This window comes from Ursus maritimus, unplaced genomic scaffold (genome assembly GCF_017311325.1).
Source record: "Ursus maritimus isolate PB19 unplaced genomic scaffold, ASM1731132v1 scaffold_9, whole genome shotgun sequence".
Lineage (NCBI taxonomy): Eukaryota > Metazoa > Chordata > Mammalia > Carnivora > Ursidae > Ursus > Ursus maritimus.
The window spans coordinates 64,927,022-64,949,048 of NW_024427107.1; the positions used below are offsets into that span (position 1 = coordinate 64,927,022).

At 42.6% G+C, this 22,027-nt stretch overlaps 1 protein-coding gene and 1 long non-coding RNA gene across 4 annotated transcripts; one reads left to right on the forward strand and one right to left on the reverse strand.

Moving 5' to 3' along the window:
- The first annotated feature begins 9,788 nt into the window (after nucleotides 1–9,788).
- On the forward strand, nucleotides 9,789–14,488 carry TRMT12 (tRNA methyltransferase 12 homolog). 3 transcript variants are annotated; one of them, XM_008689327.1, is made up of 4 exons: nucleotides 9,789–11,211; nucleotides 11,332–11,423; nucleotides 13,791–13,819; nucleotides 14,246–14,488. In XM_008689327.1, the coding sequence occupies exon 1, from the start codon at nucleotides 9,842–9,844 to the stop codon at nucleotides 11,150–11,152; it is 1,311 nt and encodes a 436-aa protein (XP_008687549.1). In that variant the 5' UTR covers nucleotides 9,789–9,841; the 3' UTR covers nucleotides 11,153–11,211; nucleotides 11,332–11,423; nucleotides 13,791–13,819; nucleotides 14,246–14,488. The 3 variants fall into 3 exon arrangements, with proteins under 3 accessions (XP_008687549.1, XP_008687548.1, XP_008687550.1); XM_008689326.1 differs by having other exon boundaries at nucleotides 9,789–11,193; XM_008689328.1 differs by lacking the exon at nucleotides 11,332–11,423.
- LOC103661617 lies at nucleotides 14,351–21,906 on the reverse strand. Its single transcript, XR_568198.2, has 4 exons — nucleotides 21,570–21,906; nucleotides 17,087–17,133; nucleotides 15,173–15,332; nucleotides 14,351–14,437 (listed from the first exon to the last, which is right to left on the reverse strand). It is a non-coding gene; the product is annotated as an uncharacterized LOC103661617 (long non-coding RNA).
- Between the last annotated feature and the right edge of the window lie 121 nt (nucleotides 21,907–22,027).

The following is a 22,027-nucleotide window of genomic DNA, read 5'->3' on the forward strand; positions in this document are numbered from 1 at the left end:
ATTTGATGTTTATGATCATTTCTGCAAAGCTCTCAATATTAGAAACTTGATCAGGAACTTCACCCCTACTATGAATACTTTAAGTTATTTATATTTCCCCTGAAATTGGCACCCCAAGATAAAGATGACTTCCCAGACAACTCTATGTATTTTTCTTTTTTTTTTTTTTAATTTTTTTTAGATTGTCCAATTTATGTATTTTTCCAACTTTCTTTCCTTGAGCCATTGTGACAGTTGGAACGTTCTCTTTGAATGTGAGAAATCAATGTAAAAATAATTTAATAGAAACTATCTATCCACTTCTTGGGGTACCTGGGTGGCTCAGTTAGTTAAGTGTCTGCCTTCGGCTCAGGTCATGATCCCAGGGTCCTAGGATCAAGCCCTGCATCAGGCTCCTTGCTCAGCGGGGAGCCTGCTTCTCTCTCTGCCTGCTACTCCCCCTCCTTGTGCGCGCTCTCTCTCTGACATATAAATAAAATCTTAAAAAAGAAACTATTCGGTTCTTTTCATTAATCTTTTCATTGGATCCTCAGCGTGCATTCTAAATGCAAAAGATGACTAATGATGTCCTAGAATCAAGCCCTGCATCAGGCTCCTTGCTCAGCGGGGAGCCTGCTTCTCTCTCTGCCTGCTACTCCCCCTCCTTGTGCGCTCTCTCTCTCTGACATATAAATAAAATCTTAAAAAAGAAACTATTCGGTTCTTTTCATTAATCTTTTCATTGGATCCTCAGCGTGCATTCTAAATGCAAAAGATGACTAATGATGAAAACAATGAAAAATGAGCCCAAATCCCTAGTCATTGGATCAATACTTCCATTATATGACAGTGATTTTATTAGTCTATGCAGAGGGAATTTAGAATCGAAGCCAGTTGTAAAGGAACCAGTTTGAAGGATAGGAGTCATTAATAATTATTCCATCTACTCAGAGACTATACAGAACTATAACCCGTGTATCCATATTTGTGAATCATATAAATATGTGTGTGTGTTTACTGAGTATAATGCCACAAATAGATCATCTCTACTCTGGACACACTTTGGAATACAATCCAAAATTCAAGTAGGAGCTTGCACCATCATGTGTTTTTCTGTTAATTGGCTATGCGGTGTAGTGCATTGGTCAAGGGCAAAAGCTACGGGGTGCGGTCCAACCCCACCTCACTCCAGCTGTGTGAGCTTGGGTACATCCTTCAACTTTCTTGAGCCTTCATTTCCTCATCTGTAGAAAGGGGATGGTGGTAATAAAATTTACCATTAACAATTACCTTTACAGGGTTGTTGTGAGGGTTAAATTAGTCAGTAGGTGCAGAGTACTTAGAACAGTGCCTTTCTTATAATAAACATTGTAAATGTATTTATTCTTGTTGTTAGTTCTATCTTTCACTTCTGATCTGGACAGCCAGCACTGCCTACTTTTTTCAAAAGCCTAAAATTTGGGGCGCCTGGGTGGCTCAGTCGTTAAGCGTCTGACTTTGGCTCAGGGCGTGATCCCGGCGTTCTGGGATCGAGCCCCACATCAGGCTTCTCTGCTAGGAGCCTGCTTCTTCCTCTCCCACTCCCCCTGCTTGTGTTCCCTCTCTTGCTGGCTGTCCCTCTGTCAAATAAATAAATAAAATCTTTAAAAAAAAAAAAGCCTAAAACCTATTTTTAAATTACAGAAAAATTATCTGTGCATCTATTTGTATAATTATTTTCCTTAAAATCAAACAAGGCAAGGCACTTGGATGTAAATGTAATAGATTTTTCCAGGATACATCCCAGAAAAAACTAGTAGTTGGCCCCCTTCAGTGACCTCTGATGAAATGAGTTTGGAATCAACAATATTTCAAACTAACTACCACATCCTAGGGTGTAAATTGAAGCAGATTTTTAATGGAAATAGATTCCTGGGGACCTACGCTGGTGGGCAATGACAGCGTCATAAGATTATAGGTCCGGCACGTGCCCTACAGTCTGATAGCCAAGTGAACACCCAAGAATACAGAAGTTTCTTTTTTTGAACTTTTATTTTTCTAAGCTATATTAAGGCAACCACCAAATAGGTAGAAAATATTGCCACTTGCTTAACTACAATATTGTTTCTCTTTTTTGGTGATTATCAAGTATATGTATATATAGTCACATACATATAAAATTATATTAATTATAACTCATTTATATAATTATATTAAGAACATTACTAATTATCTTAATTTATATTATATCTAGACCTCTGTTCCCCTTATTTTTTAATTTGCACACATTTTTTAATATGCATACATTTATCATTAAGATTAAAAAGACCTCAATTTTTTATGTTCACTTATTTTTAAACTGTATACATTTACACACAGTATTGAACTTTGAGCTACTATATTTATGTACATGATAAATGTACAAAGACGGAACTTTAAAAAGAGTGAGTTCAAATATTTATTAAAGATCTGTATTAGTTCCCTATAACACATTACCAAAAACTTAGCAGTCATTAAGATTAAAAAGACCTCAATTTTTTATGTTCACTTATTTTTAAACTGTATACATTTACACACAGTATTGAACTTTGAGCTACTATATTTATGTACATGATAAATGTACAAAGACGGAACTTTAAAAAGAGTGAGTTCAAATATTTATTAAAGATCTGTATTAGTTCCCTATAACACATTACCAAAAACTTAGCAGCTTAAAGCAACAAAGATATGTTCTGTTACAGTTCTGGAGATCATAAGTCTAAAATCAAGATATCAGGGGCACCTGGGTGGCCCGGTCAGTTGAGCGTCCAACTCTTGATTTCGGCTTAGGTCAAGATCTCAGGGTCATGAGATCCAGCTCCGCACTTAGGAGGGAGTCTGCTTAGGCTTCTATCTCTTCCCCGCCCCCCCCACTCTCCCTCCAAGAAAATCAAGATACGGCCATCCAGTTTTGGAATGAGTAATCACGGGAACAAAAGCGCATAGGAATACAGCCAGTGATATTGTAGTGGTGATGTAATGAGACAGGTGGCAGCTACACGCAGCCTCACGTGAGTTGAACATCACATAACATATAAACTTGTACACCTGAAACTAATGTAACATTGTATATCAACTATACTCAAAAAAATAAAGATTTAAAAATTTTTTAAAAAGGTGATGGTAGGGCTGGGTTTCCTCTAGAGGCCCCAAAAAAGAATCTATTTCTTTGCCTTTTCCAACTTCTAAAAGCCACCTGCTGCCGTGGTTTATGGCTCCTTCCTTGAATCACTCCAGCCTCTTCCTTCTGTTGTCACACCTCTCACTAGTCCCTCTGATCCACTTGCGTCCCTCTTACAAGGATCCTTGTGATTACATGGGGCCCACCCAGATAATCCAGAATAATTCCCTAATCTCAAAATCTGGTGTCCTTCTAAGAAGACTAGATAGGGCATTGGAAGCCATCCAGCTGGGCATCACTGATTTTCTTGTGAGGAAACTGGGGTGCAGAGAATTTAGCTCCACATTGTTAATTTACTGGTGTAGAAATTGAAGGCCAGATAATTTAAGGGAAACACGTCCCGGCCGCACAATTATTAACTGGTCGAGCTGCTGCGTCCACAGGCCCAGCTCCGTCTCTCCATGACACCTCCCACACTCTGTCTGTCCCTGACAGATCTGCCCGGGATTCCGCAGCGACGCCCCCGCGCCTGCCCTCGGGATGTGGTGCACGTGGGGATGGCTTCGCCTGGGCTCACACCACACACGGCTTGCGTCGTCTTGCACAGGTTAGTGAGTCTCTCTGGGACGCAGCTTCGTCACCAGTACAGCAGACAGAAGACATGACTCAGGTCCGTCGTGCAGGTCACGTGAACTGGTATGTAAGCTTTTCACAGGACAAGGCCTGACAGACATACTCAGAATAAATAATTCAGAACAAATAGATGCCTTACACCATATCCTAGGATCAAGCCCAACAGCATTGGCATCTTGCTCTGAGCTCAGCGGGGAGTCTGCTTGAAAATTCTCTCCCTCTGCCCCTCTCCCCACTCCCAGTCGCTCTCTCTCTAAAAGAAATAAATAAATCTTGAAGAAAAAAAAAAAAAAGAAAAAAAGAAACCCAAGAACTTTACTCAGACGCTGCAACTACTTTGGTGCTGATCGTTGCTGCCATCTAGTGGCAACAACTTGGAACTAAAACGCTCGCTTGGGCCATAAACTGTTTTTCCTGTACATCTTTCTTCTTCCATCATCCGTTCATTCATTCATTCACTCACTCATTCATGTGTTCACTCTACAAATATTTTATGAGAATGTGCTATATGTGGCAGGTCCTCATAAATGCAATAAGGAAATACTGTAATGGGGGGAAATCCAGCCCCTTACCCCCATGAAAGTTACACACTTGTGGGAAGACAGCCATTAAATCAAATTAAAGAATGAAATAAATATGACTGGAAAGGGTTCTAAGAGAAGAACATGGCGCTATGAGAGTCACTCGTAGGGATTTTCCTTACTGGGGAGATGGATAGGAGGTTAGAGAAGGCTTTCCTGAGGATGTTCTGATTGGTCTTAAGAAGGGAATTATCTGGGCGGTAGAGACCAGTCAGGAAAGTGAGCAGCAGCAAAGGGAGGGCGTGTGTTGAGGACATGGGAATAAGAGAGGACATGTGTTTAGATTAGTACTTAATACTAGGCATTCTAGTTTTTGAATTGAGACTATGGTTGTTAGTTATAATGACCATAAACTTATTTTACCTGATAAGCTAAAAAGATACAGGCTAGCAGACAACTACAGAACACTCCACACCAACAGCAGAACACACATTCTTCTCAAGTGCACATGAACGTTCTCCAGGATAGACTATATGCGAGGTCATAAAATAAAGTGTCGATAAATCTAAAAGGATTGGAAGTATATATAGTATGTTCTCTGGCCATGATGGAATGAAATTACTGATGGATTTTAAAGTGAGAACTTTTTATATAAAAATTTTATTAAATCTTCTTATTTTTGACTTTTTATAAGCTTACATATTACAAAGTCTCAAGCTCTATCATAATATGAATTATTCAAAGCCCATGTACAATAATGGAACATTCAATTATGGCATAATATACTTTGTAATGTGACGATGTAGCTCTTTATATAATAAAACAAAGCTTATGAAAAAATTCTTCACCATCTTGGTTTTTACTTCAAATACTCTGACATAAAATAAAGGGAGCCAAATAAGGGTATGTTATCGGTGAAGTAAACAGAGGTGGGCAATCCATTCAGGAAACTGTGAGACACGGTCTAGAGCACTGTCACTGGTGCAGAGAGAAGGGGATTCTCCGGGGAACTATGCAGCAGGTAAAGTCCATTCAAAATGGAGGTGGTTTTGTTTGAGCACTGAGGACAAGGGAGGGGCATAAGTAAAAGAAAAGTCCCAGGTTTGTGACATGAGCAAGGAGGAGACTGGCAGGGGCATTTCATGAGCTAAAGAGCAGTGGGGAGAACACAAGCTGAGTTCAATCTGGGAAGTGTTGAGTGTGAAGTGTCTGGGAAACATCAAATGTGGCGGGGGTGGGGCTGGGGGGGAGGTAGACAAGTACACCATAAGAAGCATCATTCAGGGAGGTAGGAGGAAAAGTAACAGAATGTGTTCTTCAAAATGCAAGAGAGATGGCTTAATCTCTCCTCCGTGCCCACAAAGCACTTGAAATTGCAACTCCAGTCACACTTCACTCATGGCATCAGAAGTATTCTCACGAGTGTACCTACCACTCAGAAGAGAGTTCCGTGAAGGGAAGTTAGCAAACAGTTACTTGAAAAACACAGCAGTGATGCTAAAATGAATGAACAAATGAAGAGGCACCTCCGGGAAGGGAACGGAATTCCAGGTGCAGCAAGTGGAGGGGAAAACGAAGAGAAAACGAAGAAAGTGAAAGCAATTATTCCTCTTTATTTCTAAGCTCCAGGATCTTTCAACCCATGGAGGCAAGCTCTTGTGTGTACAGCCAGCCCAACACTGTTCAGAACCTCCTTCCTAACATGAAATCTGACGGCCCTTAAAGAATTGAATGCCGCCTCTCACAAGAGAGGTGGGTGGACGGTCCCTTGGTCTTCACTGTGTTGGCATTTCCCCAAGAAGAGGTGAAAACAAACTCATCTCCAGCTGGGGGCTCTCTCACTAAAATTCATATGGAATTAAATAATTCTGGCTACGTCAGGAGAGGCAGTTTGTGATCACGTTAGCCCACCCTCCCCTTTCCTCTGCAGTTAATTTCCATGACCTACTTCTCCTTTACTAAGTAATCATCCTCTTCCGCATTTGAACTCATGGGTTGTCTACAAGCTTGTTTATTATTGTCGTTGTTGGTTGCTCTTGCTTTGTTGTCATTTTAATGAGTTCACATGATGGAAATGGTGGGGAAAGTGAGATCACGTGCTTGAGGGATGGTGGATCAAGGTGACCATGTGCAAGTGGAGATCATTTGTAAATCTGAGATTTTTAGAGGATCATTTCCAACCCTCAAATATTAAGTCAGCTTTCAAATCATATCCCCCAATATGATGTTCAGCTCAGAATAACAATAGGACATGTCTGGGTCGAAGCCCTTGCTACATTATTTTAATTATTGTTGTTAAGTGTCAGACTGACTTTGGAACAGAAGGAAACCTAGAGAAAAAACACTTTTTAAGATATGACTTTTCTCACCTCCCACTACAAATAAAATGAAAAGAAGCTTCCATTTGTATGGGACCCAGAAAACAATTTTTTGCTGCCTCGTGGATTTTCTAAAGATTTTTCTCAGGTATAAGGATAACATTTGCTCATCACATGCAATTTGTAACTGGAGAAAAATGTACAAAAGAAAATGGAATCACTTGTAATTGCATCACATATATGGAGTCACTATGAATCACTGTTCACATTTTAGAGCTTGCCCTCATAAACTTGTTTAAATAAATGTCATCTAAGGCATAATTGTATATTTTGCAACTTAACACCATATAAGGAGTAAATTCCTGTGTCATTAGTATTCCTTATAAATCATAACAACTGTTTAATATTTCCATCTAAATGATGTACCATAATTCATTTAACGTTTCATCTGTAGGTTTAAGTAAAGCAGTAAGGAGTATTTTAGTTTATTGATATTTGTTTGAATTTCTAATCATTCTACATTCATGGAATGGATTACTGCTCAAATGGGTACAAACATGTTCAAGTCTCTTAGTGATCGTGCTGTCATTCTCTTAATTACTATAGTATTTTCCAAGCAATGACTTGTGACCAGGAACTATACAAGATGCTGGGAAGATAGCAGTAAACAGAAAAAGAACATTCCTTGCCTATGAGAAAATTATTTGCTACTAGGGAAGACCGACATTTAAGAGTAAATAAATAGCAACCAAGTGCTAAAGGAGAAATTAACAGTATTTTTTTTAAAAGATTTATGTATTTGTTTTGAAAGACAGAGGAAGCACGAGTGGGGGAGGGGCAGAGGGAGAGGGACAGGGAAGAGCATCTCCAGCAGACTCCCTGATGAACAGGGAGACTGAGGCACGGCTTGATCCCACAACCCTGGGATCATGACCCTGAGATCATGACCCTAAAATCATGACCAGAAACCAAGTCAGAGGCTTAACAGACTGAGCCACAGAAGCACCCCAAAATTAACAGTATTAACAGTGGAGGGAAAAGAGAGTGTTGAATTGAATGAAGACCCCACCAGAAGATGACCTTCAGACAAATCTCCAGCCATTCCATCATCTGAGAGAAGGGCATTTCAGACAAAGGGAATAGTGAGTAAAAAGGTAAAAGCATGAGAAAAGGCTTGGCCTGTTTCAGGAAGCGAAGGGAGACTGGTGTCCCTGTTGTGCGTTTAGCTTGGGGAAGAGGTCCATCTCAGGCTGAGTTTTAGGAACCAGATCATGCATAGTCTGGTGGGCCAGGAGCTTACTCTTTGAACAATGGGTAGGCAGGAACTGTTTAAGTAGGGAGAGATAAGATCAGAATATTTTGAAAAAATTCTCATCCTGGTTGGTATGTGGAGAACAAAAAAAGAAGGTAAGAATCCTAAAGGAGAAACCAGTGAGAAGGCAGGTGTAGTAATCTATGTCCCAGAAGGTGTCTAGGGAGATCAAAAGAGGTAGACTAATTTGGTATATACTTTAGAGTATAAAAGTATGTGGAGTATATAGAGTATGTAAGCACTTGGCAGTTAATTATCAAATACCTACAGGAAGTTGAGGAAAAGGTGGGGGGCAGGGGGTGATTACAGATAGTTTCTAAACTGTGAACTTGAAAATATCAGTAGAAGTGAAGAATCAAGAGAGGTTGCTAAAGATGGCAAGTGGCAGTGTGTTTATATACTGATGGGAATAATCCAGGAGAAAGAGAACTAGAGAAATTGAATGTGTACAGCCTAGAGAGGATTATTGAAAAACTGAAGTCCTAAGAAAACGCTGGGAGACAGCATATAGAACTTACCTTAGAAGTATTTCAACTAAGGTGTGTGGAAGCTGGGAAATTTATTCACCAACTTCCATCAGTTGGTAGTTTTGGAATGCTCTCAAGAGTGGGGACTGGGTGGGCAGTAATTCCCCAGCATTTCTGGCCTGCCCTGGACATATGTTAAGCCAATCTGGTGGGCAGAGAAAGCCATCAGGCAGACTCCTAAGTGCTTTCAGTTAGAAGCCATTGGATGGTGAGGAATGGTGAGTCCCAAGAGTATATGGGGCACCAAAAGGGTCTTCTACTCTGTCTCACTTGATATTTTCTCCATGGAATTTGAATTTTAAACATAGAGACGAAACTGACAACAACAACAACAACTCTGATCGATACTCAATAGGTGTCAAGAAACAGAAACTGTTTTAGCCATAATCTTGTGCCTCCCATACACAGAGACCTGAATTGGGGAACCTAATGAATATTAACCTCTCTGGGTCTCAATATCCTAATGTGTAGAATGGTGGGAGGTAAGTAGAAAGAATAGGGCTTCTTTCCAATTCTTCTTTTCCATTATTTGAATTTAGGTGTAGGGGAATTTCTCTTTGTCCTCATTAGCTATGTCAAAGCATTTCAACAGGTGTTTAATATCTACTATCTAACCACTTCAACTTACTACATTATATCTCTTTTGAGTATCTACTCTTTGCTAGTCACTGTTCAAAGCGTTTCATATATAATATCTTTAATCATAGCAGTCATCTGAGAAAGTTAACATAAGGCTTATTTGACAGGTGTCAATTCTGGTTCTGAGAGGTGATATGATTTACTCAGATCCTTCTGACTTCCAACCATTTGTGGGTTTTTTTGTCTTTGGTTTTTTGTTTTGTTTTGTTTTGTTTTGTTTTGTTTTGTTTTGTTTGATACTGCAGGACAGTGAGATGGTGACGACTATCTTAACAAGGAAAGGGAATGAGGAAGCTATAGTTGACTCTTCACTCTCAGCAAATGCTGTGGCCAACGACACTGACCTGAGAGCAGCATGAGACTATGGGAAGCCTTTCTCCAAATTCAGCCCATCATTCTAAGTGCACTTCTCTCTTTGGATTCGTGAGCAGAACTGAAGAGAGGGCACGAGGGTTCTGGAGGATACCGACTAATTGGACGTCTTTAAGCCCACTGAACTCCTTGTTATTATTAATCTTCTGTGAGGCTGCAACAAATGAACAGTCAACCACAACAAAGATGGCGAGAGCGGCTTCATCACGGCAACGGCGACGCTACACGGCAACGAGCGCCTCAATATTTAGTTCCGGCCTGTCCGTTTAACGTCACTTCCGACACCGGCCCCGCGGCGTGCGCGCCGCTCCACCTGCAGCCGCGGTGGGTACGCAGAGCTGGGTGAGTGGAGTCTGAGAGAGTCTCGCGGAGGGAAACCGAGAGAATGTGGGGCCAGCAACATGGAAAGGGAAGGTGGGAAGCCCGCGGCTGTTGTCGCGGTTGTGACTGAGCCTCGGTTTACCCAGCGATACAGGGAATATCTCGAGAAGCAGAAACTCCTGGACAGACAGCACCGTGTAGAAAAGATGCCGGATGGCACGGTGGCGCTGCCCGTAGTGGGAGGGGCTCTCCCTGAGCAGTACCTGCAGGAGCTGAGGGATCGTGTGGCTCCAGGCAGCACCTGTAAAGTAACGCAGCTCCTGGATCCTGTTCCCTCAAAGAAGGCCCAGGGTTGTTCACCCGCCCAAAGGCTGTGTCTTGAAGTGAGTCGCTGGGTAGAGGGCCGGGGAGTGACGTGGTCAGCCGAGTTGGAGGCTGACTTGCCCCGATCTTGGCAACGACATGGTGACCTCTTGTTGCTGAGCGAGGACTGTTTCCAAGCCAAGCAATGGAAAAATCTGGAACCAGAACTCTGGGAGGCTGTTGCGTCGGCACTTGGCGTCCATCGTGTGGCTAAACGAGGGCGAGTATTACCAGATGGCACTCGAACACCAGCAGTGACTCTGCTGCTGGGCGCCCATGGCTGGGTAGAGCATGTGGATAATGGGATCCGATATAAGTTTGACGTAACCCGGTGCATGTTCTCCTTCGGAAACATCACTGAGAAGCTTCGAGTGGCATCGCTGCCCTGTGCTGGAGAAGTGCTGGTGGATCTCTATGCAGGGATTGGTTATTTTACGTTGCCCTTCCTAGTCCATGCTGGTGCTGCCTTCGTCCATGCCTGTGAGTGGAACCCCCATGCTGTAGTTGCTCTGAGAAAGAACCTTGATATCAATGGAGTAGCAGATCGGTGCCAAATACACTTTGGGGATAACAGAAAACTGAAGCTCTCAAACACTGCAGACAGGGTGAACCTGGGACTAATTCCTAGCTCTGAAGAAGGCTGGCCCATTGCCTGCCAAGTGCTAAGACGGGATGCTGGGGGCATTTTGCATATCCACCAAAATGTGGAATCTTACCCAGGCAAGAATCTCCAGCCTCCTGAAGGCAGTGAAATGGGGAAAAAGCACTGGCCTTATCCTCACCAAATCATCACCAACGAGTGTACAAACGGAGCAACCAGGGATTCTAGGAGAAAAACGCTATCAGCTGCCCCCAAACCAGAGTGGCAGAGGTGGGCGGAATCTGCAGAAATTCGTATTGCCACCCTTCTTCAGCAGGTGCATGGGACACAGTGGAAGACACAAATCCTGCACATCCAACCAGTGAAATCCTATGCTCCCCACGTGGATCACATAGTGTTGGATTTGGAATGCCGCCCCGTCCTCTAGTTGGGTAGAGAAGGTGGATCCTGAGACACAAGGATCTACATGTGAGTGACCCTTGATACGTAAGTTTGGGCTGGGTTCTCACCCCTCTTTTCTCCTGGCAACCTGTTTTAATATTTTGTGTCCCTGAAAGCAGGCTCTAGATCAGTTCAAGTCCTCTTGTTTCTCTTCCGTTAACACAGTGAGAATGAACTACATATCTGGGAGAAGCAGTATGGCTCATTGAAGTGAGGCCTGTACAGTGAATTCTGACCTCAGTCCTGTCTTACCTTGGGTACGTGGTTCCAGTATTCTTTTGGCCTTGGATTTCCTTGTAAAATGAGGGTTTCTTTGAACGGTCTCATATGGCTGTTGTCTAATAAGCAGTTGTACGCAGGGCATTGGTTACTTTAGAGTGAAAGACACAGTGCTCTTTCCAAAATCACTTCAGCTACCGTGTGGAAAACCGACTGGAGTGGGGCCAGGATAGAAGTAGGGAGACCTGGGAGGAGGCTTCTGTGGTTGTTGCACAGATAGGTCGTGGTGTGGCGGTAGCTTGGACTAGGGTGCTGGCAATGGGAAGTGGATGGATTTGAGATATGAAATCGACGGGACTAAGCAATAAGTCCAAATCAAAGCACTCATGGTGCAGCTTTGTTATGAAGACTGACTAAATTAGGGAAGGAGGAGTTTGAGAATTACTCTATTGTATTAACTTCATTCCCTTTACTGTTCCTAAATGAGTGTTGGGGAGGATGTCTTATACATTAGGTTTGTTGTTGTAGAAAAGAGGTTAAGAGTGACTGCTTTAAATTATGGGGAAACTAGATTTCTAGCCTTAAGTTCGTGCACTGAGCTAGCTATTTTATTTTTTAAATTTTTTTAAGAGATTTTATTTGAGAGAGTGTGTGAGCATGACCGGGGCGGCAGCGGGGAAGGGAGAGGGAGAAGCAGAAGCAGAGGGAGAAGCAGATTCCCTACTGAGCAGGGAGCCCAATGCGGGGCTCCATCCCAGGACCCTGAGATCATGACCTGAGCCGAAATCAGATGCTTAACTGATTGAACCACCCAGGTGTCCCTGAGCTAGCTATTTTAAAAGTTCTGATTAAAATCTTAGATTTTAACGGGCCTCAAACCCCCTTTTCATAGTCTTTCTCTGGTGGACATCAGGGCCAACATAAGGAGCTACAGGCAATGTGAGAACTCTCCAGGGTTTTTCAAGCCTCACCTTATTAATTTATGGCTGTCTGCCAGCCCCATTGTTTACCATTGGAATGACTAATTGCAGAGAATCACTGTTTACCTTTGGGATGACTAATTTTGAGAATCACTTCAGAGCTTTGTTTTGGTGCACTTTGAAGCCATCTGGGCTTGTTTTCTTGAGGAAGGAAACACAGGAAAGTGTGGCTTTATCGGGAGTATGATTATATCTGGCATTTGGCTGGCCGGGGCTGGGCTGGAGCTGCTTGCCCTTTTCTTGGAACGGTGTCGGTGAGGACGGGTTCGGTGAGCCTACTGTGTCTGAACTGCGGGTGCCTTAGCTACAGCCCCAGTGTCTGAGGAGCTCACAACCTAGCAGCAGAAATAACATGAAAACTGAAAAAATTGGAATACAGTAAGGACCATGGGAGTGATAGCACGGCGTAGAAGTGCAAAGGTGGAGAAGAAAAGTTCTGAGAATGGGGAAGTCTTCAGAGAGGTAGTTTTTGAACTTGGTCTTAAAAACTGGGTAAGATTTTGGTAAGTGGAGTCAGGGTGGAAACATGATAGTGGGGAAAAAAAAAACAGGTGCAAAAAGTTTGCTCGGAAAATGTTTGGAGCATCGTCGTTAGATCAGTCTGGAAGAGAAGAAGCAGTGAGAGATGTGTTGAAGATGGAGGTTGTTGTAAGGATTAAAAAGAATAGTGTCTAGTACATAGTAATCCACCAGGAAATATTAGCTGTCATGTGATCCCACCACAGAAGGGGGCCTGACTGTCCCATTCCCATCCCACTGAGCGGCCTGCCTTTTTGCCTTAATCAGCTCCTCTTTTACATATTGGGTTTCTTTTCACATGTGTGCCTACAACTTTCGAGCCTCAAACTAAAAATGCCACGCTGGGGCTTGAGCCAATATGGGGACGAAGGAAGGCAGGGGAGAGACAATGAGGAAGGTGAGTCAGGGAGCCACAGGTGCGGGGGCTGAGGATTACCTTTCTGCTGTAGGCTACGGATAGGCCGCTGAAGTCAGATAGACCTGAATGAATTCGTTCACCCTGCGATATACACTTCCGGCTTTGAGGGTTCAGGGATGCCAGGAGATCGACATGGATTCTGTCTTCATAGAATTGAGGTTCCACTCATACACCTCCTGGCTTCTCTCCCGTGTCCGTGATCTGAGGCAGTTTCTCAAGATTTATTTCCCCATCTACATACAGGTTAACAGTTGTACATATCTTGAAGGATACTCATTAGCTTTAAATGAGTTAACCTACATTAACTATCATCACAATGACTGGCACATAGTGAATACTTCAGTAGTCTTTATAAAAGGTGAACTACCATTTCCTAATCTGGGTGTGAAGAACTGCTGTACATTTGTTTAGTAGGTAAAGTAGAATGTCCTTATTTTGAAAAGCCACTCATTGATTAATTGGTATGTACTGTGTCCTTTCTCCGTTAGGCACTGTAACGAGGGCCAGACACACAGAGGTGAGTAAAGCCGAGTCCTGATGGGGGTGCATGGCTGGCTCACTAGGTAGGGCATAAAACTCTTGATCTCGGGGTTCTAAGTTCGAGTTCCATGTTGGGTGTGGAGATGACTTAAAAATAAAAATCTTAAAAAAACCCAAGCTGAGTCCTGCCCACAGTGGGATCACTTGTGGGCACATGGACACAGAGGAAACAATACTATGTACTAAGTGCTGAGACAAACGGGTTTTTACAGGCACACCCAGGGGAGGCAGCCATCCACATTTGGGGATATGGGTTGGGGGAAGTGGAGAGTGTGCCTGGGAACGTGGGAGCAGAGATGCTTCAACTGAGAGTTAAAAATGAGCCAGAGTTATGTGTGAATGGAAGAAAACAAGAGTTCCTCAAGCCTTGTCTCCACCTTGAGTATATCCATTTACATTACAGTTTTCTCCGAGTACTTGCTGGATTGGCCTGGTCAGGAAGAGGCATCTAATGGAACCAAGGAAAAAAGACTGGAAGGACCAGCAGGCTCGTGGAGAGTTTGTCACCTCAGTCCAGGAGTGTGTACAGTGCCGAAGGTTGCCTTTGTGGGCATCAGTATTGGCTGCCGGTTAATGCACCCACTTGATGGAGAGGCTGTGATTAAAAAACAGTAATGATAATTTTATTAAACTCCCTCAACCGTGAGTTGCTTGATTCATTAACTTCCTAATTTTAATAAATTATGTGCATATATTGATATAGGGAGTATAATGTATACATTTTAAATATAAAAACATAGAAATTTAAAATGATGAGTAACAGATAGGATTTTTAATTCACTTTCTCCCACCCTGGACACGTATATGAGGAGAAACCCAATATATGTTATTCTGAACAGCCTCAGGGTGCATCCACTTCACACTGGGCAAGCCATGAAACCAGTCATTCTCTTGGCCCTTGGTAGTTTCCTCTCGTGGGTACTGATCATTACAGTCTGATGGTCAGCAGATGTCTGGAGTTCTCTGTAGCTCTTTGTACTCTGGCATTCCACCCTCTGGACTCATTCCTGGGCTCCTAGGACTCCCCGTTCCATCTCCACCTCAGGGAGTCCGGCTTCTCCCTCCTCAAGCCCAGACACTGTCTCCAGGCGGTAAGCTGGAGCAGTTCAGTGGCTCGCCCTGTGGGTTTGCGTCTCCCATGGATCATTGTCCATTGCCTGTGTCCAGTGCCTTGAGGGGGGTTGTTCATGTGTTTTGTGTAGCTTTTTTTTTTTTTTTAACTATTTAGAAGTTTATAATAATTAGGGTATAAATTTACTAGCTTTCACAATCATTGAAGAAGTTCACTTCTAGACATAATAAATATATACACGTAGTTAAGCTGACACACCATTTCATCATCCGCAAATGGCTCTTGCGTGCCAGTGGGTGCTGGTAGAAGCCAAGCATCTCTGGGGACATCAGGTAACTCTGCAGCCAGCGTTGCCCATCACAAGCTGAGTTTTGTCAGACCCTTCAAGTCAATCCGTCATAAGATGGAAGTGTTGCCTCTGGGATGGATGACAAGCAAGGCCAGAGGAAATGAACAGGTGCACAGGGAAGTGTTTCAGTGCACACACGACCATGTGATTCACCAGTCCTGTCACACCCTAGAAAATGCTGGCGTGGTGGAGTGGTGGAAAAACCTTTTGAAACCAGACCAAAGCTTGGAGATAATGCCCAATGAATAAGGTGCCATCCCCCAGAATGCAGTATATACTCTAAACACCTATTACATAGTGCCACGTCCCATATAGACAAAGTGCACAGCTAGGGTAGAAATAGAATTCCTACTGTGGTGGGCTCAATAATGCCCCCCAAGTATGTCCATGTCCTATTACCCAGAACCTGTAAATACATTGTATTTACAATGGGACAAATACGTGGTAAAAGGGACTTGGCAGATGCGATTAAGAATCTCAAGATGGGGAGGGTATCCTGCATTATCCAGGTTGGCCCAGTATAATCTCCGAGGTCCTTATAAGAGGGAGGCAGTACAAGTAGGAGGAGGTGTGATGATGGAAGTAGGACGCAGTAATGTAAGGAAGGGGCCACGAGCCGAGGAATGAAGGCAGCCTCTGGAGACAGAAAGGCAGGGAAATGAATTCTCCCCCAGAACGCTTCAGGAGGAGCAGAGTTATTGGCACCTTGATTCTAGACTTCTGACCTCCATAACTGTGAGAGAATAAATTTATGTGGTTTCAAGCCACTAAGCATGTGGTTATGTGTTACAGCAGCAGTAGGAAGGGGACGTTTTCATTTACTGTCCCCACTGGCCTACCCGGGGAGTTTGTGCCTCCCGTCTCCATAACTTCGTTTGACTAGAGGGCTGGTTCCTAATTGGGAAACTGTTTCATCAGGAGATACAATAATAGACCTTTTCAACTTGAGCCTTCTGAGGTCTCCCAGTCACATCAAGCTCCTTGTGCTTAGAGACCAGCAGACAAGGAGAAGTCCCCGTTCTGGTTGGGGATAAGTGAGTGTGATCATCAGGAGGAAGTATGGTTATTGTCGCACAGTGAGGGCAGGAAGGCATATATTTTGTGCTTATTCCATCCAGTAGGGTGTCTCTTGATACTTCCCTACCCAATGTCAAGAGTAAAATGAGCGACTTCCAAAATGACGGAATAAGGACCTCTGAAAACTGGCCTCTCCATAAAAGCAATGAGAACACTGGCAGAAATTGTCAAAATCAACTTTTTTTTTTTTTAGAACTCTAGAAACTAAAGCAATCTGAAGAGCATTTATTTTAAAAACTGCTAAATCTGATTAAAAAGGGAAGCTTCTGGCATTCTAACATGCCCTATTCCTACCCTCCAACTCTAATAGAAGTTAAATTGTTCTTAACTGTAGGGTGAATGCTTCCAGGATGATTCACCATTAAATGATATGCAGCCTTTGTTAGACCCATTATATTGCTGGTTTTTTAACCCTTTCCCACTGCACTGTAGTGTCACTTTTATCATAAATCAGGTGACCGTATATGTGGGGCTGTTTCTAGACTTTCTTGTTCTATAGTCAGTTTTTCTATCGAAGCACCAATACGATCTTGTTTGAATCACTGTATCTTTACAATAGGTCCTGATATCTGATACTCTATGTCCTTCAGCTTTGCCCTTTAAGTTTACCTTAGTTATTCTTGACCTTTTGCCTTTTCTTACGAATTTTAAAATCAGCTTGTCAATTTTGGGGAAAATGAACCTATTGAGATTTTTTGTTGGGATTACATTGAACATATAGGATACAATTGAAATCTTTACAGTACCGAATCTTCCGTCTTGAAGCTTTTCTTCTACTCAGTTGGGTGCAGTTCTGAAATGAGAAGTGATTATCAGAAGCCTGGACGACAGGATTCCATTGTGGGGGAAGGGCCCTTTCCTTCCCATCTGTCAGTGGGCTGTGTATCCATCTTCTTTGGGCTCCCTGCTCGGCAGATGTTTTTAACTTAGTGTTACTTGTACTCTGCCTCTCAGCAGGATCTCAGCCCTCAGATTATTCTTGACCATCACTTTACATCATTAACATATTTGAACCTATCACCTATTTACATTCTCACATAAATTAAGTACTATGGATGTGATTATCACATCTAACAATCCAAACTAACAAACAATATCTTAACAGTACTCCTGACCCACGCGTGGAACCATGCAAAGTGTCGTGTGTAGTGTTGTAAGGGTTCCTGTATTTTCCTAAAATTTGTTCACCGTACTATTTATTATTACATACTATATATCATACTAAGTACTTAAAATATATTGTTTTAATTTGTGTAACCAGCATGAAAAATTACTTGCAGAGGATCAGATAGGCTCTGGAATCAGAAAAATACCAGTTAGAATCCTGGCTCTGCCAATTATTGTCTGTGTCTTTCAACAGTTTTGTTGAGATTAAACTAGATGATGCATGCTATGTGTTTCATATCTTATCTGGCAGTATTAACCATCTCTCTTCTTCTTCCCAGGTGAGGATGCTGATTAGAGAGCTTAAGTACTGTGTCTAGAGACAGAGAACTAACAAGAGGCAGAAGTGGGCAAGCATACTGTCAAGCACATACTGCTCAATGTCTGTTACATGAATGAACGAACCGAAGTACATTGACTCCAAATGCCACTGTATTCTCTGTTGTTTCCTTAAGTGAACAACAGACCCTTCCTATTCATATGGCATTTACAAAACCAGAAAACTCAACTAGTAGCTGAATTTTTATGGACATATCTGAAATTTACTTAAATGAGAAAAACTATAAAGTAGTTTCAGGCCAGAAATTAGTTTTTTGAGTAATTCCCCAAGGTCTGAGAAAAAGTTATGGGACATATTTATCCCTTTTTGGGCTATCAATTCCTACTTTTCCTACCAGCATCACCATCTTCCATTTGAAGTAAATGTATAATACGTTAGTGGAGAGAGGTGGGGTGGGTGGTTCTAAGTACCTGTTTCCTACTGCTTTCTCCCACTAAGGAAGCTGCGTGTACCTGCCCTCTGGTACAGCGACGGGAAGATACATGGCCCAATAAGCTCGACCAATTGCATATCGCTCTTGCAACTTGAAATCTTGAAAAATAATGCAAATAACCCTCTAATAAATTCCTTTTTTGCTTAAGATAGCCTGGAATCAGTTGCTGCTGTTTGGAACAAAGACTTGGCAAATGCAAAGATCAACAGAAAATTCAAACGAGTTTTTACACATCCTACTTTCAAAGGTTTTTTTTAGAACGACTAAAAGACATTCAGCCATTAAAGCCAAATGAACAGATTGTTATTTTTAAACACAGGTAATTTATATCTATAGAGTGTGTCTGCGTGAATACACACACACCCTCCACACTGCTCTGAGTGGATTCAATATAAATACATGCCTGAGTTGTACAACGTTCAAGTCAATGTAGAAACCAAGCAAAGAGTAAATTCACTGAATTGCAGCTATTTCTATGAAAGCTTATTTAATTTAAATTTTTTTTTTTCATTTGGTGAGGGCTATGGAGGGATTATGCTTTTTAGGAACTTAGCTTCTATTAAGATGACTAACACAGACATTTCCTGATACAAAACTGAGAAGACCTCTTGCAAAGCTAAGCAAACATAGCTAGTAAGTTCCTTTTGTAAATAACTGTTCCTCTGAGATTTTCCCCATTGTTCCTCTGTTCCAATCATAGCATCTATTAAGTGGTCATCAACTTTTTGGTACAGGATATTTTTTGGTAGTATAGGAAGGGCATCCCTTCATCTTTACTTGCAAGTGATTATTTCTCCTAACTTAACTGGACCCATAAATGTAAGCGGGCAGGGACGCCTGGGTGGCTCAGTCAGTTAAGCGTCCTACTCTTGATTTTGGCTCAGGTCATGATCTCAGGGTCGTGGAATCGAGCCCCACGTCAGGCCTCCGCGCTGAGCATGTAGCTTGTTTAAGATTCTCTCTCTCCCTCTCCTTCTGCCCCTCTCTTTCTCTCTCTCCTCTCTAAAAAACAAAACAAAAACATACAAGCAGGCAACTGGACAAGCTCAGACATGATGAAACTGAACTTAAGAATATAGACTTAAGCCAAATGTAAAAGCAGAAGAGTGCATCCCCGGCGTAGGTAAAATCTTTTGAAAGCTTATGTTTTATTTTAAAAATTCCTGAGCTTTCTGAAAACCACCTCAGTAATATACATTTGGTTTAAGATAGTACTTTAAAGTACTTTGCCAGGATCTTATTAAACCTTAGTTTCATAGATAAAGTCAGATAGAGAGTTTAAAGGGATGTGCTTGAAGTCATTTAAGATAAAAATGGCTATACCACCACTCCTGAGACTTCTTGGCCCAAATGGGATTCAGTTTCAATTAGAAATTCTTACAGTAATGGTTGGTTAAGCATTTGCCTTCAGCTCAGGTTGTGGTCCCAGGGTCCCGAGATTGAGCCCCACCTCAGGTTCCCTGCTCAGCGAGGAGTTTTCTCCCTCTGCCCGACCCTCCCACCCCCTACTCGTGCTCTATCTGCTCTTGCTCTCTCTCTCAAATAAATAAAATCTTTAAAAAAATTCTATACTAATAAAATTTGTGCATCAAATTAAGATGAGAAACGATTAAAACAGGGCTAAAGCATTTTTACAAGATTTTTTACTTACTATTTACTACATTTAACTTTTTGAATAAAAATTGGAGGAAAACCCATGAACTATTTTATTCTCCATTTTGCATGATCATAATATAATGGTACTCGCCTGCCTTCTCTACCGCACTCCTATTTTAGATTAATCCTTGTAGACTCTTTCCTCTGTAACAGCTTCTCTCTTTTTGCTTTAAATTGCAATCAGGGCAGAATAACAGGTGAGTTGAGAAGCTAATTTACGTCTCTGAGGTTTCTATATAAAACTTAATAGTCCTCTCATCAAGTTTTCTTTCCTTTGGGAATTTTGTCAGAATCATGTGTTTATTCCCCATATGTGCAATTTGGGAAAATGAACCTGGCAGAGGTAAACAGACTAGATTAGGAAAAGTGGTGATCATAATAATCATAATGAGGATATTGCAGTTAATCAGGCAAGCTACAGTAGGATCTCGGGTTAGGATAGTGGCAGTGACAATAGAAAGAATAGAAAAGAGACAGGTACAAGAGACGGTGAGGAAAGAAGGGGTACGATGTGGTAGCGGTCTGGCTGTGGGTGAGAAGAGGAAGAAGTCAAAGATGCCTGAAGTTCTAAGCTTCAGATGGTCTTGGGTTCTAATTCCGAGTTTGACTTTTACTAGCTACGGCCACACCAGCTTACTACTTATACACATATTTTGTGATTTTAATAACCCATCTAAGCCCCAATTTCCTCCTCTCTAAAACAGATAATAATACCTACCCAAAAGAAGGCTGATGGCAAAGACCGAAGTAAAATGTATGGTGCCTAGTAAGTAAGCACTAGATAGGTGCCAGTCTTTATTAGTGGGGAATAACAACAAAAGGTTAAAAACAGGAGACTGGAATAAGGAGTTTGGGTGTGAGTCAATCACCCTACCACACATAACTCCACCCAGAAAGCGGGCTGCTGGAGTTTTATAATCCTCCTCTCTGAGGGTTTTTAACTAATAGAGGATAATCACCGATATAGAGCCTTGACACGAATGGATAGCAGAGCGCAGTTTGGACTAGGAGCCCAAATGAGTCAGGTTCTTCCTGTTTTATCTCCCTTAAGATGGCTGGGTTAGTAAAGCAAAAAAACCCAAATGAATTTTGTAGAGAAGTTCCAAAAGAAAAGGGGTTTAGGCTTTAGGGGTGGCCAACTTGTGGTAAGGTAAACATATGGGGGAAACTAATGGAAGATCAGGCTTCCTTTTAGTAAGGTTTGTGGGTGATTGAGTCTGAGTTGCCCTCCTTTTTGGTAAGGGAAAGGGAGACACCTTTACAAATGGAAATTTATGCCCTGCTTTTTAGACAAATGGTGGCAGTGAGGAGGGCAGGTAGGGATCTTAACATTTTTTTTAAGCTTCTGCTGCTGTTTCTCAACTATCTTCCGCTCAAAATAATCCTTTTGTCAAAGTGGCACATTTTGGGGTGGCATATTCTGAACCCCCACAAAAACTTAATTATGGCTTCTTGCCGGTGCGCTTACCTCAAAGACTAGAAACAAAGAGGCCTGGGTTCTTGCCCTTAAGTCACACTGGCCCTAACATTAGCAGAATGCGGCCGCTGAGCGTCCTCAGTTCTGTGCAATCGGGTAGAAGGTAGGAAAGGTGATGTGCAAAGATGAGAGGGATGCTTTTGGCAGCGCCTACCATACCTAGCTCAGTGCCACGTAGCGCGCCGCTGCAGAAAGCGCGCCTTGCGACGCTCCAGCGGGACTCCAGGCGGCCTCGCAGATATTTTCCCCGGAATGTTTGCCATATCCCAGACCCCGCCTCCGGGTGGGGTTGGTGTAGGTCTGGCGGGCGGCGCCCTTTGCTTTCCTCCTCCCAACCAGCTCTGAACCACGTTTATGGGATGCTTAATGCACTATAATAAAACAGCTAATAATTCCCGCCCGCGGAAGCAGGGAGTCCCTCGCCGAGGCGACGCTGACACCGCCTCCGGTGAAAAAGCCACTCAGCCAAGAGGGCGCGGCTGTTGGAGAGCGCCTGCGCCATGAGGTGGCGCCAAAGCCGCGAAGGTGGGCGGAAACCATAGCAACACTGCGAGACGATTGCTACGTCGTGCGTGATGACGTTGTGGGGAGCGCCCCCAGCGCCCGATTATGATGCA